Source organism: Monodelphis domestica, chromosome 1 (assembly GCF_027887165.1).
Source record: "Monodelphis domestica isolate mMonDom1 chromosome 1, mMonDom1.pri, whole genome shotgun sequence".
NCBI classification, from domain to species: domain Eukaryota; kingdom Metazoa; phylum Chordata; class Mammalia; order Didelphimorphia; family Didelphidae; genus Monodelphis; species Monodelphis domestica.
Genome location: NC_077227.1, coordinates 119,185,698 through 119,206,041, shown reverse-complemented (window position 1 = coordinate 119,206,041; position 20,344 = coordinate 119,185,698). Strand labels below are relative to the sequence as shown.

General features: G+C 35.1%; 1 protein-coding gene across 2 annotated transcripts in view; it reads right to left on the bottom strand.

Annotated features, from left to right (window-relative positions):
* ADAMTSL3 (ADAMTS like 3) overlaps nucleotides 1–20,344 on the bottom strand; it is a 628,767-nt gene that overhangs the window by 75,016 nt on the left and 533,407 nt on the right. For both annotated transcript variants that reach the window (XM_007479267.3, XM_056805881.1), the window contains exon 22: nucleotides 4,626–4,753. In XM_007479267.3, coding sequence (XP_007479329.1) covers nucleotides 4,626–4,753 — 128 coding nt within the window. The remainder of the gene's footprint in view (nucleotides 1–4,625; nucleotides 4,754–20,344) is intronic.

Below are 20,344 nucleotides of genomic sequence, written 5' to 3'. Positions count from 1 at the left end.
TCTAATACAAATTTCAAAATAGAGATTAAAGAATTGCTCTTGAAATCACTTACCATATTAAGAACTCGTTAAATTGTAGAAAGTCTCAGGGTGTCAAATGGACCTCAAGTGGCCAATTCTAACATAACTCTCAAATAGCAGTTACATGAGGCTATGAGCAATAAAATTGTTTCATTTAATATACAATGGCCAATAATGGTGAAATACAATTAAAAGGTTAGCATCTTATTGTTCTGAAACAAGCATTTGTATAACAGATTGTGGAAAAATTCAATGCTAGAAAAAATATTTCAAATTTGGAAAGAATAAAGAATGTGTTGGTCAGTGACAACTCTGGCTACACACTAACATTTCCTGTCTAAAGAAATATGCTCCCTCAGGGCTGGTGACAGGCAAAAAGCCAAGTATCAGAAAGTAAATAAGACTCCTCTCCCAAGGCCAGTCTAGACCCACCGCATGGCCCTTTCAGAAAATAGAAAGGGGCAAGTTGGTTGGAATGTGCTGATGAAGATGGGCAGTTTAGTCTGAGAAATCAAGAAAGGGCCTGAGTAGCCAGGACTAGGAGGGAAAAAAAAAGGAATCTATAAACTATGGTCCCAAGACCAGTTGCTTATTTCTCTTAAGCTAAGAATGGTTTTTATCCTCTTAAATAATGTTTTACTGATTTGTGGTACTAATATAGGATGTATTTTGATATATGATAGTTTTAAAATATCAGAGTCTGGGGAAAGGATTTCTTAGCCTGGGGTCTATGAACTTTTAAAAATATATTTGATATCTGTATTTCAATATAATTGGTTTCCTTCATAATCCTATTTATTTTATTTTATCTTTTTAAGAATATGATTCAGAGAAGGGATCCATAGGTTTCACCAGATTGCCAAAGGGGTGCATGACATGAATTAAGTTAAGAAGCTCTGACTTATGGGCACAGATCAGATAAATACTAACACAAATCGTGAGGCATAATAACAGGTCACAGGATAATAGCTTTGGCCTGAAGCTAAGAGATGCTGAGCTGAAGCAACAGCCCATTATTTGTAGGTCCAAGCAAAGTAAAGGACTTATTGAAGGCCTTCAAATACTCCCTCAATGACTATGTCACAAATTCTGAGAGACAGATTTCTGGTGAGCCTGGCAGGGGGGCTCCCAGAAAACACTCCAGGGATCTATGTTTGGCCTTGGATCATTTTAACAATTTTTATCAGTGCCTTGGATAAACAGTACAGCCAGTGTGTTTATTTAATTTGCAGGTGACAGAAAGCCAGGAGGACCAGCTAACAAATTGTATGACAGAGTTAGGAGCCAAAAAAATCTTGTGAGGACAGAACATTGGGCCAACCATAACTAGATGAAATTTAATAGGGATAAATTTAAAGTTGTACCTTTGGATAAGAAAATCAGTCTCATAAGCACAAGGCCACGGAAGCATGGCTAGACATCAATTGTATGGGGAAAAAAGATGTGGGGAGTTTTAGTGGCAGCAAGTTCAGTCTGATTCAGTACAGAAGGATAATGTAATCTCGGGCTAGAGGAATTATAGGGACGAGGACTCAGGGAAGGGATCTGTCCTGATAAGAGCATATATTGAATGTTATGTCCATTTGCATAGACCATATTGGAAAATATCTAAAGGAAGCTGATCAGGACTATCAAATTTTTTGAAATCATGTCATGTTGACTGAAAAATAAGGATATTTAAGGGGATGAAGAGCAATAGCTTAGTCTAATCCTAAAAAAATAATTTAAAAATGTTTATTATTATATATTTATTATATTCATATATTATATATTAAAATCCTGAACAAGTATTTAAATCTTAAACATTAAACTTGTTTTTCTTTTGGTCCAGAGAGCAGAACTAACTAAATATAGGGGAGAACTTCCTAATAATTAGGGCTATCTCAAAGTAAAACGAACTGCCTTGGGATAGAGTTGATTCCTTTACAATGGAGGTTTTAAAGTAAAAGTTATATTATCACTTTTCAGGTATGTAGTGAGAATTTTTATTCAAGTATATGCTGGGCTTCTGCTCCAATTTTCAAACTCCAGGATTCTGTACAGGTAAAGAGTTTGAATTAGACGACCTCCAAGTTCCTTTCTACTTCTGAGACTTTATAATTCTGGGAGTCCAGAAAGTTAAAAAATGTTTTTAAACATTTAATTTTTCATTTCCCCCTTAATTAGACATAAAGAAAAATGTTAACATTCATTAATTTTTAAATTTCAAGTTCAATAACCTCCCTCATAGAAAAAGCAAGCGATTTGAGAAGAGATTATATATGTGCAGTTATACAAACATTGCCATATTGGATACTTTCTAGAAGATATTGTGATTTGACCTGCCCCTTTCTCCCCCAAAGCTATTGTCAATTGGAGCAGATGACTTAAGGAAGCTCTTAGGCATATTAATAATAATCCAATTTCAGGGGTGTGAAGAATTAAGCCAAAATTTGACAGAAGCAAACTGACCTTGGAAACACATAAAGGTGGACAGTTTGGCATTTTTAGAACTTAGAAATGGAAAGAACCTTCAAGAACACTAGACCAATTTTAATTTTACAGGTGAGAAGTCTGAGGTCCACAGAGATGGTTTGATTTTCTCAAACTCAAACAAATAATAGTGGGGTCCAGATTACCACCGACACCATCTCATTTCTAACTATGCTGATCCTCCATCTCACTCTTACATATTGTCTTTATTCCCCCCAGGGGAATGTAAATTCTTTGTGGCTAAAAGGCATGTCTCATATTTCTCTTCTATTCCCTGAAAATCTAAGATCACTATTGGATACTTAGAAGGGCATTCAAGAAATACTTAGAACCATATAATTTTAGAACTGGAAGGGACTCAGAGATCATTCAGTCAAAGGTCTTCATTTTACAGATGAATAAACTGAGACCCGGAGAGATGTAGTGATTTGCCTAGAGGCACAGAACTGGTTAGTTGCATAGCCTGCACCAGAACCAAAGCTCTTGACTCCAAAGACAATGTTATTTCTCCTTTACCATTATGCTTCTCAACTTATTGCACTTGGCTGTTACCTTTCCCCAAAGAGCAATTTTACAAACATTTCCCATTCTCCCACCCACCCTGGAATCCCTACATCTGATTCTCACTTGTGGTTTGGGGAAGCAGTAACAGAAACCACTGCTGGTGCTGGTGGTAATTCTTTTCATCTCTACATGCTTGAAATAAGCAAGCCTTTAACAAAACTTTTTCCCTCTCTTTAGATCCATGATTTCATTCAGTACAATGAACACCCAAATGGAGACTTCACCTTCCAATGGAATTTCCCAGTGATTTATAGGTTTAGAGAGTTGTCTCTGGACACTGATGGGTTAAGTTACTTCTTTTGGGTCAAAGATCAAAGGATCAGGGTCAGGCAACTATCTGATAAAACAACAAAGCTTTAGACTATTCCTCTAAAATTCTTAAAATAAGGCAGTTCCATTTTTTTTCTCTGAATGTGTGTGTGTGTGTGTGTGTGTGTGTGTGTGTGTGTGTGTGTGTGTATGAGATAAAAATAGTAATAGCTAGCATAAGGTTAACAAATCACGATACAGGCAGCTAGGTGGTATAGTGGATAGGCTTAGAATAAGGAAGGCTTATCTTCCTGCATTCAAAACCGGCCTCAGATACTTACTAGCTGTGTGAATCTGGGCAAGACACTTAACTCTGTCTCAGTTTCCTCAACTGTAAAATGAGAAGGAAAATGGCAAGCCATTCCCATATCTTTTCCAAAAAAAAACCAAAAACCCAAATGGGGTCACAAAGAGTCAGACATGACAAATGATTAAACAACGGCAATAAAAGCACTTTATAAATATCATCTCATTTTATCTTCACAATAATGCTAGGAGGCACATGTGATTATCATTCCCATTTTACAGTTAAGGAAATAGACAGACAAAGGTTGAGTGACTTGCCTAGATTTGCACAGCTAGTAAATATCTAAGAATGGATTTGAACTCAGGTCTTTTTGATTCCAGGTCCAGTGATCTATTTCATTGTCCCACTTAGTTGCCTCATATGGTTTAGTTTATGAAATCACAAAATGTCCGCATAGCTATATCAAGTTCAAGTTTCTTTGAAGTGTTTTTAATGATGCAGATGGCTATGTGTCATGGTATAAAAAAAAAAGACAAACCTAGAAAAATTCCTTTCTTTGGTATGTTGCTATTCAGTCATTTTAGTAGTATCTGATTCTCTGTGACCTCATTTTGGTTTTCTTGGTTAAAGGCATTTTTTCTTTCTTCAAATCATTTTACAGATAATGACCTGAGTCAAACGTCAAACAGTATTCAATGACTTGCCCAGAGTGACAGAGCTTTAGTCTGTCTGAGACTAGATTTGAACTCAGGTAGATGAGCCTTCCTTGCTCTAGATATGGTACTCTATCTTCTGTGCCACCTAGCTGCCCTTCTTTGATATAGTGAGACTTTAAATATGAATAATCAGTAATGCTGGACATAAATACCATAAACAGGATAAAAGTTGCTTTAGAACAACATCTTTGAGCACAACCATGTTAAATAATCAGACTTCAGAGTTCCATGGGAAATAAGACATAAATTAGTAGTAAAGTAAAAAAAGAAAATCCAAATTCTGCATTTGGCATTACCTGCATATAACACTGAGGAACTTTTTGTGTCTGAATGAAGATGATTAAGCACGCTACAGCCATATACGCCTTGTTCTTCCTTTGTAGGATTCCGGATTTGTATTTTTCTGGTGCCATCTAGTATTATTCTGTAGAACAGCAAAAAACATGGTATATTTATTTCATACTATATATTTACTAAGAAAAGCCATATATGACATATATTAAGGATGTGGGATTATAGAATTTTAAGGCTAATAAAGTAGAGCTATGACAAGGATTTTTTGTGACTGTTGCAAATACCACAAACAATGTAAAAGAAATGGTACAATATGCATATCCAATGGGATATAGGGAGAGACAAAGCCCCTTGGGATACTAGTGTGAGAACTACTTCTGGGAGGTAAGAAATGAGGGTACCCCAGTAAGCCACTTGGTTAGCTTAATCTTTTCATTAACTTTTATTTCTAATTAAGTGCTTATCAGCACCCTCTAAATTTGATACCCTGGAGGAAAGCCCTGTTTACTCTACTTAAGACTCTGAGAAAAGGTGCTGGAGGGATTACTTTGTCTATGGTCCCTATCTGAATTTCTTCTTCCTTTCCTTATAGTTTTAAGACCACAGACTTTTTAAAACTCTAAAGGGATCCTAGAAATCATCTATCTGCCATTTGCCATATATGCCTCATGGGAAAATCATTTAACCTTTCTGAGCTTGTTGTCTCACCTGAAAAGTAAGGTAGTGAGGCTAGATGTGTTTAGACCTCTTTTAATTCTTAATCTAAGATTTGGTTCAGTTCCCTTATTGTATCAGTGAGGAAATGGAATCTCATATAGGGGAAATGACTTGCCCAAAGTTACAGATGTATCAGAACCAAGACTAAAATTTTGGATTACTAACTTCTGGTTCACATCCTTCCTATTAGCATGCCATAGGTCAATCCAATATGATATAACCCACTTCAGACTATGTACCACCTGGAAGAGAGGGATAAAAATCTGAATCCTAAAATGTCAGAAAATAATTGTCAAAAATTATTTCTACATGTAGTTGAAAAAATAAACAAATAAAAAGTAGCCAATATCTTTGACTATAATGTTTCTCTCTTACAAGCTTCAATTGATATTTATGATCAGTGGGTATTCAAAGGAACTTAAGAAGGTTTTTTCTTATCCCCTAAAGTTCTTGAACTTGTCCAAAATAAAAATTATGCACTAGAGCTAAAGAAACTTTAGCTCTGTTCACAACCTAGGTCAACCAAGACCTCCAACTTTTATGAATCAACAGGAGAGAAAGCTAATTCTTAACCTTTAATATGTTCATTTAATATCCATTTCCTAGTACTTATCAGGTTCTATGGCAAGGTTGCACAAGCTGACCAATGGATTTGCAAGTGAATCCAATTCAACTGTGAAAAACCAAGAAGTAGAAGTTTTGGGGGGTTGAAATAGCTAAGTCCGAAAACTGAGGAACAGAGGGCAATGGATCACAACTTATATATGTCTGTGTGGCACCACATTAAGTCTGAAGGAAGAAGCCCAGTATCAAGCTGGACCCAATTTTCTCTATTACCATTCCCAAAGGCATCTGGGACAAAGACTGAGGCTGGTGAGATGTAAATTGCCTAGTTTAGGATGAGCCTGAGATGACTTTGAGTAATAGTGCCCATAAAAACTACCATAAAATGAAGGGGGAAAAGTGATATTAGCAAAGATATTAGGAGAAAGAAAATTCAATTTAAAAACTTGAATATATGCATATAATCCAACAGGAAAGATATTAAAAACAGAAGGGAATATGTGCTCCATATCAGTTTTAAAAGTCCAGATTTCTACAAATAAATATCTTAATATAAATGAAACTTAATAAATTCTTGATGAAGTAAAGGACCCTGGAACCACAATAGGATATTCCTAAATGAGAAATGGGAATCATGAAAGCAGAATTCATGTATTGCAAAGCAGAAACAATTAACTGATTAAAAAAAACCTTGAATCCACAGTGGCAAGTTTCACTAATGAAACTAGAGAATAAGTTTTTGGGAATGCAAATACAGGAAAGAAAAGGACAATCTGGAAAAAGAGAAGCAAATATTTCCATTACATTTTTCATGGAATTTTGTATTATTTTCACATATGCATAAGAGACATAGTAGAAGGGAAATTTTAAGGCAGCATTTTGCTCTAATGAATCAAATGTATTGTAGTTATCAGGCAATAAGCATAGTGGCATCTTAGAGTCTCTATTTCATCAGTCCTTTGGGATATGGTGATATATAGTCTGATGTGGAATATAACTTCTAAAAGCCTATATATTCTCTTCTAATACTTTCACCAATTAAATCCTAAATGTGTGTGCTGATCATTCTCAGAAATCATGTAGACAGGAAAATTTGCAATTATGATATTCTCTACATTTCCTTTTTTTGAACTAAAATCTGATTTTTTCAAAACTTCTTTTATCTTTCTCTTCAGATACCTTGAGGAATTTCATCAAAACAATTATCTCCAAAATGTACTTACTTTGTGTATATTTGAGCTAGTTCAATTAAACTTACTCAATAAGATCATCTGAGATTGCTATCTTAGCATCTAAAATGAATGGTTTCACTTTATGGTGAATAGAATTTGTTGTAAAAATAATTGCATAGTTTTTCACTTTTCATTAGTTTGTCGTCTGTTTTCCAGTTTTGTCCTTAAATATCCTCGGGATGACTTTAGTTGGGACTTTTATGAAACTTTCTTTGAACTACTTTTTCTCTCTACCATTCTTTATAAGTAACACTGCTTCTTATAGGGTCTGTAACCACCTCCATTTTGTGGACCTAATGGAAAGTAGGCATCTGGAGTTGCTCTTCCTGCCCTGACCCAACTTTTCTGCCAGTGCTGGAAATGTGAAATCTTTCTTATCAGAAAAAAGATTTTGTGAGAGGGTGCTCATGATCTGCCCTGTACTTATGCACTCCAGATTCTCAGGCACTCATATCTTACTTGCCAATTAACTTTAAGGACCACTGGGTGGCAATCTCTCCCCTAACGCTGTGTCTTTAGGACATTTGGGCTCTTTCATCTGCCTTGAAGTGTAGCCATCCAATATTAATAGTCTCTCCCATTCAGAATGTGAATTTACTGAGTTTGAAGTAAACTTGTTGCTTTTCTACTTGTATCTCTAGCATTTAGAAATAGTGCTTGGTATACAGTAAGCTCTTAGCTTTTTAAAAAATTTATTTGTTTATTCATTCACTTACTCACTGATCCTAGTTCAGACCCTCAATATCTCTTGCTTAACTACTGGCTTTAAGTCTCATCTTTACCTATCCAATTCATCCTCTATATAGCTGCCAGAATAATCTTCATGAAGTGTAAGACTGACCATATCAACACCATTTGCTTAGCTTGGTATAAAGTTCTTCACAATCTAGTTCCAATCTATGTTTCCAGGCTTACTGCACATTGTTCTCCTTTAAGAACTTTTCTTTAGACAAATAGCTCTAAACAAAGCATTCCAATTTCCTATCTCCTTGTCTTTTTACAGGTTGTCTCTAAAGTCTACACTGCCCTTTGATTTCTTTCTTTCTTTTTAAAAAATTCTTACTTTCCATCTTAAAATCAATATTAAGTATTGGTTCCAAGGCAGAAAAGTGGTAAGGGGTAGGCAATTGGAGTTAAGTGACTTGCCCAGGGTCACACTGCTGGGACATGTTTGGGGCCAGATTTTAACCTATGACCTGTTTCTAGGCCAGGCTTTCTAACTACTGAGGCACATAGCTACCCCTTCCCTCTGCTTTCTTTACTGTGCCTCTTATAATCTCTGGATCATATATCTCCAAGGAAAATCTATCTCTATCTCCCCTTCTCAAATTATCATGCATATATTTTGTCTGCTTCCATGTGATACTCAGATAGACCATAAACTCCTTAAGAACAAGGAAGAATTTTTGTTGTGTTTGTATTCCTAGTGTTTCATGCAGTACTTTCCCATAGTCAAGGCTTAATAAATAAAATTTGAATTTCATTGGATTTCTAGTTCTCTTTCTTTTCTTCATGTTGCAACCTCCTTTGTTCTTCAAATTAGGTTTTAGTGGAAAACAATTCTTCATAACTTGTACTTTATATTTAGCTTCTATGTCAACCTATTTTAATTCATCAAACTCAGCACTTTCACTTCTATTTGTAAAGATTTTGCCTTTTAATTTTTGTTATATCAGCTTCAACTTTATCTTCTTTTTCCCTATTCCTCTGTAGTTTCTTGCTTAGAATAAGTGTACTTGGTAAACAATTTTTTATTTTATCTTATCAATTTTTTATTAGTCACTTGCTCGTTTTCTAACAATTTGATCTTGCCCCTTATACTTCCTCCCTGTTAACTTCCTCTCCTAGTTCTGAATAAAAGGCATCCTTCAATAACAGTTTAATTCAAATTAAGCAACAATCAAGTGCTAGTAATGCTGGTAATACAAAACCAAAAAAAAGTTCAATCTCTCTGGAGGAGAACATTTTCATGGATAGGTTAACACAAAGTTATTTTAGAGAGAGAGGGAACCAACAATTCAAAGGTGTGGCAATATGGAAATACTTCCCTAGAAGGTGACACTTTATTTGAGTGTTGCAAACTATTAGGGATTGTAAGAGGTGATCCAACATTCTGGGCTTAGAGGACACAATTTATCTGGGGAAAAGAGATGAAAATTTCAAGTTCAGGGGTTAGCTAGTGGGGTTAAATTGACTATGGCACATAGAGCATGAAAGGTAGTAATGGGAAATGATATAGGAGATCCATATCCTTGATAGTCTTAAATGTCAGGTTGAGAAGTCTCTAGGAAACTACTGAAGAATTCTGAGTAAGGATATAATAGGTCGGACCATGTCTTAGTTATATTAAATTGGTAATGTTGTAGAGGATGAATTGGAGACAGGAGAAGCCAGAAGCAAGGTGACTAATTAGAAGCTTGTAACCCTAGTCCAGGAGAGAAGTGATAAGGGAATGAACTGAGTAGTGCTTGTGTGAGTGAAGAGGAGATACATAGAAGCGATATTGTTGTGGAATCTAAAAGACTGGACAACTAATTGGATAAAGGCAATGAAGCAGAGAAAGGAGTTGTTATGAACCTTAGGGTGACTGGAAGGGTGATAGTATCATCCTTCATATAAAGGATAATCTCTCTACCAACACCCTAGAACTATCTTCTCAGACCTCTATTAGGACCTTGTTCCATTAAACTCCCTTCTCTTACATATTCAGTTTCTTCCTTTCCATTGGCTCTTTCCTCCTCTACTTACAAACATGCTTACGTCTCTATTATCTGAAACAACAGTCTTATAAACAACACTTCTCTCTGTCCAGCTTTACTATCAGTTAGGTTTTGAAACATCTCATTGCTTATACCCTTAAAAATCCATTGAAGTTTAGATGTGGGATAACCATGCCACAAGTGATTAACTATTAGTATCTGAATTCCTCTGCCTGTCTCCTGGGTTTCTGTTTCCACTACAACCCAGCCCTTTTGGGACACCAGTTTGACTTTTTGTCTATGGTTCTCTTGGCTCAGCCTCAGACACCTTTATTTGGCACCATCCCAGCACTCCAGCCCTGCTGGCGTTCAGTGCTGGCTGAACTACTCATGCCACTGTTCTACTTGTAACTCTTTTGGCACTCTTCCACCATGCTTGTTTGTCATGGACCACCCCCAATGAGTCCCTAGGACTCCCAACATTGCCCCAGACTTGATCCTCTATAGAAAATGTCCCAGATCTCACCTTCCTTTCACTGCCAAAGTGCTAAAAGCATTAATTCAAACTTAATGAATGTCTTTACTACCCACTCACATCTCAACCTTATGCAATCTGGCTATTACTCTAACCAACTTATTGGAATTGCTTTTTATAAGGTCAAAAGTGACTTTCTGGCTGTCAAATCTATTAACCTTTTCCTCCATCATCTTTCCTGATGTCTGTGTTATTTGATAATCAGTTCTTGCTTCTTGAAAATTCTCTACTTCCATAATTTCATTGTCTAGATTTTTGTATTTCTGACATATCCATCTGTGAAAAACTATGTTGGTTCTTTTTCTTCTCCCATCCTTTAAATACAGGCATTTTCTAAGGTTCTTTCCTTTGCTCTTTTTTCTTTTATAGTTTTCCTCTCTTCCTTGAAAAAATTTGAAACAGAAGATAAAATATATTTTCTAAATGCATGTGGTGTTTTCATATTTACTTTCAAATACTATTTCTATACTTTTCTTTAGAAAAAACAAAATGAAACAAGCAAAAAATGGTTACAAAAACTGCCTGATACAGTTGCTATAAGTAAGAATATTTAACATTCCATACCTATTGTCCATTCTTTCTCTATAGACTTGAAAGGAATGTGCTTCAATATCACTTCTCTAGAACCAACACTGCTCACTGGGTATTCTATTACATCATTTATATCAGTGCTACAAAATTCAAATAGAAACAGATGCCATTCAAATCTGGCCTCAAACACTTCCTAGCTATGTGACCCTGGGTAAGTCACTTAACCCCCATTGCCTAGTCCTACTACTCTTCTACCTTAGAACCAATACTTAGTATTGATTCTAAGCTGGAAGGTGAGGGTTTAAAAAAAGAAGAAATAGATTTCATGCCAGGCTGCTTACTGATTTAGAAACCACATTAACACTACTTATGCTGTTGTATTTTTATTTATTTTGTTAAATGTACCCCAATTACACTTTAGTTTGGTTCTGAAATACTTGGGAGTGTTGTGGAGTATAGTTTGACACTACACTAAGGTTGTATCTATTTTTCTCCTGGCTCTACATTGTTTGATCAGTTGCATATATCTTCCCATATTTTAATGAATTTTTCATGTCTATAGTTCCTTTATGAAAATAGCTCATGTCACCAATATATCACCCATTGTTCAGCCATTAATAATTGTGTTATGCTTTAAAGTGTGCAAAATGATATACATATATGTATAAATTTATGTATGTGTGGGAATATATATACAAATACAAATATACACATATATGTAGATAATATAATACAGATGAGGAAAATGAGGCTCAGAGATGTTAAACAACTTGCCCAGGGGTATATAATGAATATGTGTCAAAGGTAGGATTAGAATCTAATCCTCTTCTGATTCCAGGTTCCATATTCCTCCTATGACACAATACTGCCATTCCCCATTGTATGATTTCCAAACATCTTCGCCACAATAATGGAATAGATTCAGGGCATGGTCCAAATTAAAGAAGGATCTTCACCTCTTGCTTGGACCACATCTGTAGCCTCCAACTGACTACCTTGGCATCTAAATATTGGACAGATTAGAGTAGGGAAATACTGATTCCCTTGCCTTTAATCTTTTCCTTCATCTATTGAGTTATTGAAGGGATTTATTTAAAGCATGGGTCTGACTATTTGACTCCTGTACTTAATAACTCCCTGGGTTTCCTAAAGTCCTGTCTTCCAGTATCAAATATAAATTCTTGTTTGACATTTAAAGCTTTTGTCTTTTTGATACCAATATTTTACTAGTTTTTCTGTCCGGCGCTAAAACACAGGATAAATATTTTCATAGGAATCTCATGGAAAGTAGTGGAGAGATGCATTGTGGATTTGGGTAGGCTAAAACATAATCAATGAAGTTCCCTGGAGAACAGAAGAGATGACTATGTACACTAAATTAATTTGCAAAGTGAATTTCACCTGAATCAAAATAACTCTTACACTCTAGGAATACTTAGGGTTGAAAGGTCAAAAAATTGTCTAAGAAGCTCTGCTTCAATATGGCTATCAGCAATGCTGTAAGAAAATTTGTAATGCTCACATATTCTTTTTGACATCGATGCGCTAGAAGCCATGGCTGAGAAAAACTTGCCTCAGCATACAGTGAAGAAATAAGTATGTGACAAGGTGCTATTGTGGTCAGACTAAATTAGTCAGTGGAAATTAGAAGTGTGAATGAACAGGGAAGAGAGACCAGCAGCAATCAGAATGAAGAGGGGCTAGTGAGAATAACAGTGAGAGTATGAGAAAAGGAGTCCTGAGGTGAGGCTGTGTCCCAGAGTTACATATCTTCAGATATGTGTATGAGGCTTGACTTAGAGAGTATGGAGAAAGTGGGTCCTTAGACATAGCAGAGATTGGCATCTCCCATCCAATCAAGTCTCCGGAGGACACTCTGGGTCCCAGGCTCCTCCCCGCAAACAATACTAGTTTGGGTGGAGAAATAAGAGATACTGCTTTTTTTTTTTCCCCCAGGCAAGTGAATGGCACATTTCTGAGCACCTCAGTTCTGGCAAGGTTAAAGAAAATATAGTGAGGAAATTTGAGAGAAAGAAGGTCCAAGTGAACCCAAAGCTTAGGGAATAAGTTAGAGAAAATGTGTCTATAATGGTTCCAGTGAATCTTTATAAAAATGAATAAAAGAACATACTTTACAGGTGAAAAGGGCAATAATAGTAATTGTTCACTTGAAGAAAGTTGATAGAAGTATTCTTGCCATCTCAGATTTTAAAATGTATTATATAATAATCATAAGAATATTTAGAAATATGTTAAAAATATGTTAAAAATATACAAGTGAACATATGTATAACCCAGATCAAACTGTTTGCCAGCTCCAGGAGGGGGATGGGAAGAATGAAAGGAGGCAATTTAGATTATATAACTTTGGAAAACTCATGTGAAAATTTGTTATTAAAATAAAAATTTTAAAACAGAATAAATATAACAGAAATAGAATAAAATCTTTTCAAAATAATATTGTTTGACAAACTTACAGAAAATAAAAATTTGGGAAAAGATTCATTATTTAATAAATGTTATTAGAGAAGCTGAATGGTCATGTGCCAAAAATAAATTTAAGGCCTCATATGGCATTCATAATAAATTCCACCTGGTTCATAGAATCGAACATTAGAAGAATTATCAAAAGTTAGAAGAAAATAGTATTCATTCCTTTTAATTATGAAGGACTGATCAATTTTGTCTAGTAATCAGATAAGAGAAAATTAAGGGGACAAAGTGGATGGACTTGATTATGTAAAGTGTAGTTCTGCATAATAAAAACAGATTCAATGTAAAAAGAAAAATTGACATATTGGAAAAATATTTGTGGTCAACATATACAAACTTTAACATCTAACATTTATAAGGAAATAGAAATCAAGGGAGAGGAACACCTGCTCCCCATTGGATAAATGGTTGAATGATATTAAAAGATAATTTCAAAAGAAGAGTATCATGTCTAAAGAATTACTTTAAAATATTTTAAAAAGATAATCAGAATAATGATAAAAACATAATAAATAAAGTCATAATGCCATTTTATGTTTATCAAATAGATATTAAAAGTAGATGTGATAAAATTTTGAGCTACTGAAGGCAAGAAGTTTGCTCATACATTGTTGGTGGAACCAAAGGTTTGTAGAACCTTTTTGAAGGGCAATTCAGAAATATGCAATAAAAACAATGTGTAAAACATATCTTCTGCCCCAATATCCCCGCATTGGGACAAAACACTCAATTTTTATTTTAATCAAAGCTAGTTGTTCCAAGACATGTAAAGCAAAATTATTTGTGATTGAAAAGAAATAGAAATATTCAAGAGTTCACAAAAAAACATGACAAAACAGAAAAAATACTGAATGAGTCAGAGGACACAAGTTTGAGTCCTGCTTCTACTACTTTACTCTGTGTGTAGCCTTGGATAAATGTTGCTTATGCTCTCTGGGCCTCAATTATTCATCTGTTAAAGGAAGGAATTATAGTAAAGGGTTTCTAAAGTCCTTTCCAGATCTAAGCCTATAAATTATTTATAAAATGGAATATCATACTATCTAAATTAATAAAGAGAATGTAGGATGAATTTAAAAATGTAATATATTTGCAACTAAGTAGTATAAAATGGGCAGTTAGATGGCACAGTGGATACAACACTAGGCCTGTGTGCAGGAAGACTTATTTTCCTGAGTTCAAATGTGGTTCCAGTTATTTATTAACCATGTGATCCTGGACAAGTCACTTAAACCTGTTTGCTTTAGTTTCCTCATCTGTAAAATGAGTGAGAGAGGGAAAAGGCAAACTACTCCAGTATCTCTGCCAAGAAAATGCCAATTGGAGTCACAAAGAGTTGGACACAACTGAAATGGCTAAACAATGAAAGTATAAAATGAAAAAAAGAACCAGAAGATTTATACATACCAGGGAAAAAATCTATATATAAATAGAGATGAATATATAAAAAAAAGAAAGGAAAAAAGAGGCAATATCAGATAAACTTGCTTATATCCTGATATTAATTTTCAAATGTCAGTAAGTTACAAATAAATATTTAGTTGCTTTTGTTTGTTTTAAAATTAAATGTATAAAATTATTTTAACGAAGTTATATCATCTGATACAGCTTTAAACAAGTTTAAACAAATGAGCTTTTTAAACAAATATCCTTCATTTCCCTCTTAAAATTGATACTTGGTTTTGGTTCAAACACAGAAGAATGATAAGAGGCAGGCAATAGGGGTTATACGACTTACTTAGGGTCACAAAGCTAGGTGGTATCTAGGACCACATCTGAATCTATGACCCCTTCCCACCCTCATCTCCAAACTTGGTTTTCTATTCACTGAAACACCCAGCTGAATCACAAACAAGCTTTTAATTAATCCTTGTGCTTTGAATCTTATTTATTGAATTCAAGCACCAAGCATAGTACGTGGACATACAGTAAATGCTTACTGACTGATAAATGCTAGACCTTCTTTTTTAATATTTTGCTTAATTCAGTGTTTCCCTTTCTACTGTCTAACCTAATAACTTATATTTATATAGCACCTAATGTATGGCAAGAGAATTTGAGGCTCAGGCTTCTTGCTGTCACTGTGAGAAAAGAAAAAATTGTTATAAGAAAGAAAGTCTGTCTTACACTCCTTACCATTACTCTAGTAAGAGAAGGATACTGCCCTGCTTCTATTTTGAGCTTCCAGACATTCCAGAAGCTCGAAGGTCACAAAACCTGCAGAATCAAGGTTGGGAAAAGAGCCATAATTTCTGCTTGGTCCAGCCTGGCTGTTATTCCTATCTTCTCCTTTGCTCATTTGTTTCTGGACATGTATAATAGTCTTATCATTCCCTCCTAATTTTTGTAAAATTCCATTTTTCTAAGCTGGGTAAATGCTTCCAGTCTACATAAAGTTGTTTAAGCTAATACTCTGGACTCTCTAACTTTTTAAAGAATTATTATTATAGTATCTGCCCTCCAAGTGGAATAAAACTCCACAGATAACCATGTCTGAATTACTGTTTTGGTGATTGATAGCAGTAATTAATCAATGGACCTTCAGATTATTTTTTTCACAAACATATACTATTAATTTTACCCCATTTTACCAGCAAAGAAACCGTAACTCCGACAAGCCTCTAAACCAATGCCACATTTCAAATAAGTGCCTGAGAAGGGATATAAATTCTTTTGACTGCAAATCCAACATTCTGGCTCCCATATCATATTGACTCCCATCTTATCCTGGACACTATTTTATTTTGGTGTGTCCACTTTTATTTTTCTAAAGAAGTACATTGAATCTACCCAGTTGTGTGTTTTTTTTTTTAAGATTCTGAATCTGAAGACTTAAGAGAAGAATTCTAAGATCAAATAACATTTTTTGTTTATTTTTTAAACCAAAGTCCCAAGCCATCCTTTTTGGTCTTTAATTTGTCTTTTATGGCCCAATTCTGCTTTCCTTTTGCACTTATATAATGCAGGTTGAATTGCGAACTGGTAGACTGCCCTTTGGCTGATTCTTCATCCTGCTCTTTGACTTACTCCTCAGCCTGGCTTCAGACACTAGTTGTCAAGTGCTTCAGGGGTACTGGCCCGGGCTTCCTCTCTCCCTTTGGCTAGATTCCAGGTGCCCGTATATTTCCAAGTGGGTTTTCTCTCTCCAACCCTCTCCTTTGACATACCCACAGGCAATTTTAGCCACAGCTAAGGGGAACTGGCTGATGGCCATCTCTAAGCAAGAGCTCTGCTGCCCTCTACTGCCACCATTTTAAAACCTATCAACTCTTGCTTACTCATTTACTGCAGGTTAATCTTATCTGCCTAAAAATTCAACCTGTTATTCCAATACAACAGCTACATTCCCATGATTCCTGGACAGTAGATAGAATTTCCGGCATAGCAAGCCACTGCTTCTCCCTCAATCCTAGCACTCCAAAAAAAAATAGAACAATGTCAAGAATCTCTTCAAAGTACAAATGATAATTGCTCAGTCTTTAAAAATCAGCCTTTTCAGTTAGTCCAGTCTATAAAGATATAGAATCATATTAGTTGAGATCTTAGCAAATCTGAATTCCTAGCAGATAGTTATTTCAAATCCCCCCCAACCCCGTGATCATATAAGTTCTCCCTGGGTATCATGAAATTTCATGTTTTAGCATTTATATTAAGGGCAAGCCCATTCTTTCAAAGGCTGTAGCAGAGCTGAGCAAACATAGAAAGAAGGGGAAAAAGTCATAGATTTTGGTAGAATTTCCTTAATACTGCTACTATCTCACTGGCCAGAAAACAATGGAAAATACCTAAACCTTTACTCTGGTTTAGATTTTCATCACTTCTTTCCTGCACAAAAGCTTCTTCACTGGTTCATCAGCCTTTAGTCTCTTTCTTCTCCAACCCATCCCCCATGTAGTAGTCAAATTGATATTCTTAAAATACAGATCTGATCATGTCATTTGCTTACTCAAAAATCTTCAATGGATCCCTATTTCTTCAAGGATAAAATATAAACTTCTCAGTATAATATTTAAAGTGGTTCATGATATGGTTTCCACCTGTTTTTCAAAATCCCATTTCATATTATTCCATTTTTTGCATCTTCTGTTCCAGTGAAACTGGCTTACTGGTCATTTTCTTTCCACAGGATTCCATATTCCTCCTTTGTGTCTTCATACTAGTCAGACCCTATGTCTGGAATGCATTCCCTCCTTACCCTTTCTCCTATAGCTTGAGTACCAACTTATACACAAGTTTTTTCCTGCTTGGCTGTTAGCACTTTATAGCTCTTGAAATTACTTTGTATATATTGTGAATTTACTTACTTGTGTACACATTATATCTTCCCCAAAAGATGGAGATAAGATACTCTAATTGAGAGCAGAGACTTTGCTTGAGGGCAAATACTATTAAAATTGTTTTTAATATTCAGTGCCTTGAACATGGTAGGAGTTTAATGCTTGTTGCATTCAGTTGGCATTTGCATTAATTTTATCCACTTAAAATTTAGGACACATATATTGGCTGTCTGGTTACAAGAATCCTACTTCTCAAAGGCACTTATGATCATTACATATGACAAGTGAGATATAAAGTAATTATATATAGTGTTTCAATTATCTTACATCATCAAAGAATGTGCTATTTTATATACATGAAAGTTTCTTTCATTTTAAGTATCTATACCTTTTTCTTAAAACATTTCACATAGAATTCTTAATTATACAATGTAATTCATAACTTCCTAAACAGAATATATACTTTTTCTAACTTAACCTTTTTTTGATGACTCTTCATAATTGTTGTTATTTCAGTTGTGTTCAACTCTTCATGACCTCTTTTGCAGTTTCCTTGGCAATGATACTGGAGTGGTTTCTCTTTTCCTTCTCCAGCTCATTATACAGATGAAGAAACTGAGACAAACAGGGTAAATGACTTGTGCAGGTCACACAGTTAATAAGTGTCTGGGGCTAGATTTGAACTCAGCAAGAGAAGTCTTCCTGACTCCAGGCCCAGCACTGTATCCACTGTATTGCACTGTTCTATGATGCAATGATGACCTGAGAGATTACTTTGAAGTATAAGGCTATTCTTCCTATACAAAATGATTCTAGTTTACTGGACTTACTGGATTTTGTGCCCCCGGATCTTCGTCCATACTTCATCTTACTGGTAAGCTGCTATTTCTCTGACTTAGTTTCCTAATCTGAAAAAGAGGGATGATATACTAACTCCCTCCCAGAGAGATTTTGATAGGATAGTGCTTTATCAATTGTACAATTCAAGGAAATGTGAATTTTTTAAAATTGTGGATCAGGTTCCTGATCATTCAAATTTTTTACATTATAACAGTAAATATATTCAGAGTGAGAAACTCCAGAGAGTAAAGTATATGAGCTTTAGTGTATGAATTCTGTTATGTATTTAGATTTTTTGTTTAATTACTGTTTCTTGATTTTACTGTAAATATTTGTAAGATAAAGCAGATTAAGTGAGGCATTATTCTAATCCTGTTCTAGTTCATTTTATCTAGCTGGCGGAGGAAAAAATCTGTTGTTATGCCTCTGAACTTGAGAAATCAGAAAAAGGGGATCTAGTTCTGGCTTTACTACCAACTCACGAACTCTGTGACCTTTGGCAGGTCACTTTAATGTGTCTGGGCTTTAGTGTTCTTTCCTATAAATGAGGAGATTGGATTAGCTAGCAGCTAACATTTCTCACCATTCCAAAATTAAATAATTTTTAATTTCTTTGATCTGAAAGATTTATGTAATTCAGAAAGAAAAGATCTAAGATAAGAACTTGGATTACAATTAAGAAAAAGTACCAGTTGAAACCAATTAATAGTAAATTAAGTATGGTCCACATGATACTAATAACTGGCAGTAGTAACAGAGACTTCAAAATCATACTAAATTCTTGTTAAGAATGTCATTTAAAAACACTTTGATGGCCACACAGAAAGGTCTTATTTTCTGGCAAAGGTGCTAATCATTAAAGTATGTAGAATCACATCCAAACAAGCTCTTATAATTTCAGAAAGTCTCTTTCAAAATTTAAGGCCAATTCATAATTCCTTGAGAGACTCAGGCCTGGGAAGTTAACTTTAATTCAATCCTGGTGGTCTCCTAAGACCAGCAAATCAAATCAAATTAATGAAATATTTATGGACTACCTGTTATCCAGGTGGCAAGTCTCATTACCTCTTAGAGCTTCAGTTTCCCTATTAATGAAATGAGAAGTTGGATCTAGAAGGTTCTTTCCATCATTACAATTTCAACCTTTATTCAAAGTACAGTATTTTTTAATCTACACATCTAGTATGAGGAAATCAAAAGATGGGAAATTTCTACCCTCTACATTGCTTTTTAAAATAAATTCCATAATAAGTATATTTATTAACTCTCTCTTTAATATGCCAAGCACTATATTAGGTGATAGGGTTACAAAGACAAGAACAAGACAGACTTCTACCCACCCAAGGAGTTTAAATCCTACAGTGGGGATTTAATGTATACAGAAAAGTAAATATAAGATATTTATGAAAGGAATACAAAGTGATTTTAGGAAGAGGCCAGGTTGGGAATCAGAAAAGACCTCTTGTATAAAGTGACAGGAGCTGAGACTTTATGAGAACTAAGGATTCTGACAGGCAGAGGCGAGGAGGAAGAAGATTCCAGGTGTAAGTACCATCACTTGAAGATACGGCCATTCCATATGGAATAGTTGATTACTGGATTTCTGCTCTAAGCTCTAAGAGAAACATCCCTCTCAGGGTGATGCCAGCAGGTTTAAAGTGAGTGAACCAGTTTAGAAAATGAGGGAGGAGGAATTGGCATATGAGAGGTGAAGCTCAACAGTGATGGGGTGGATGGATGTCAAAACCGTATACATTTGTCACATGTGCATGATGAAGAGTCTATGCAGAGCAAGGCAGGAGGAAGACAAGAGAATGGAGAACAGCAAATCTG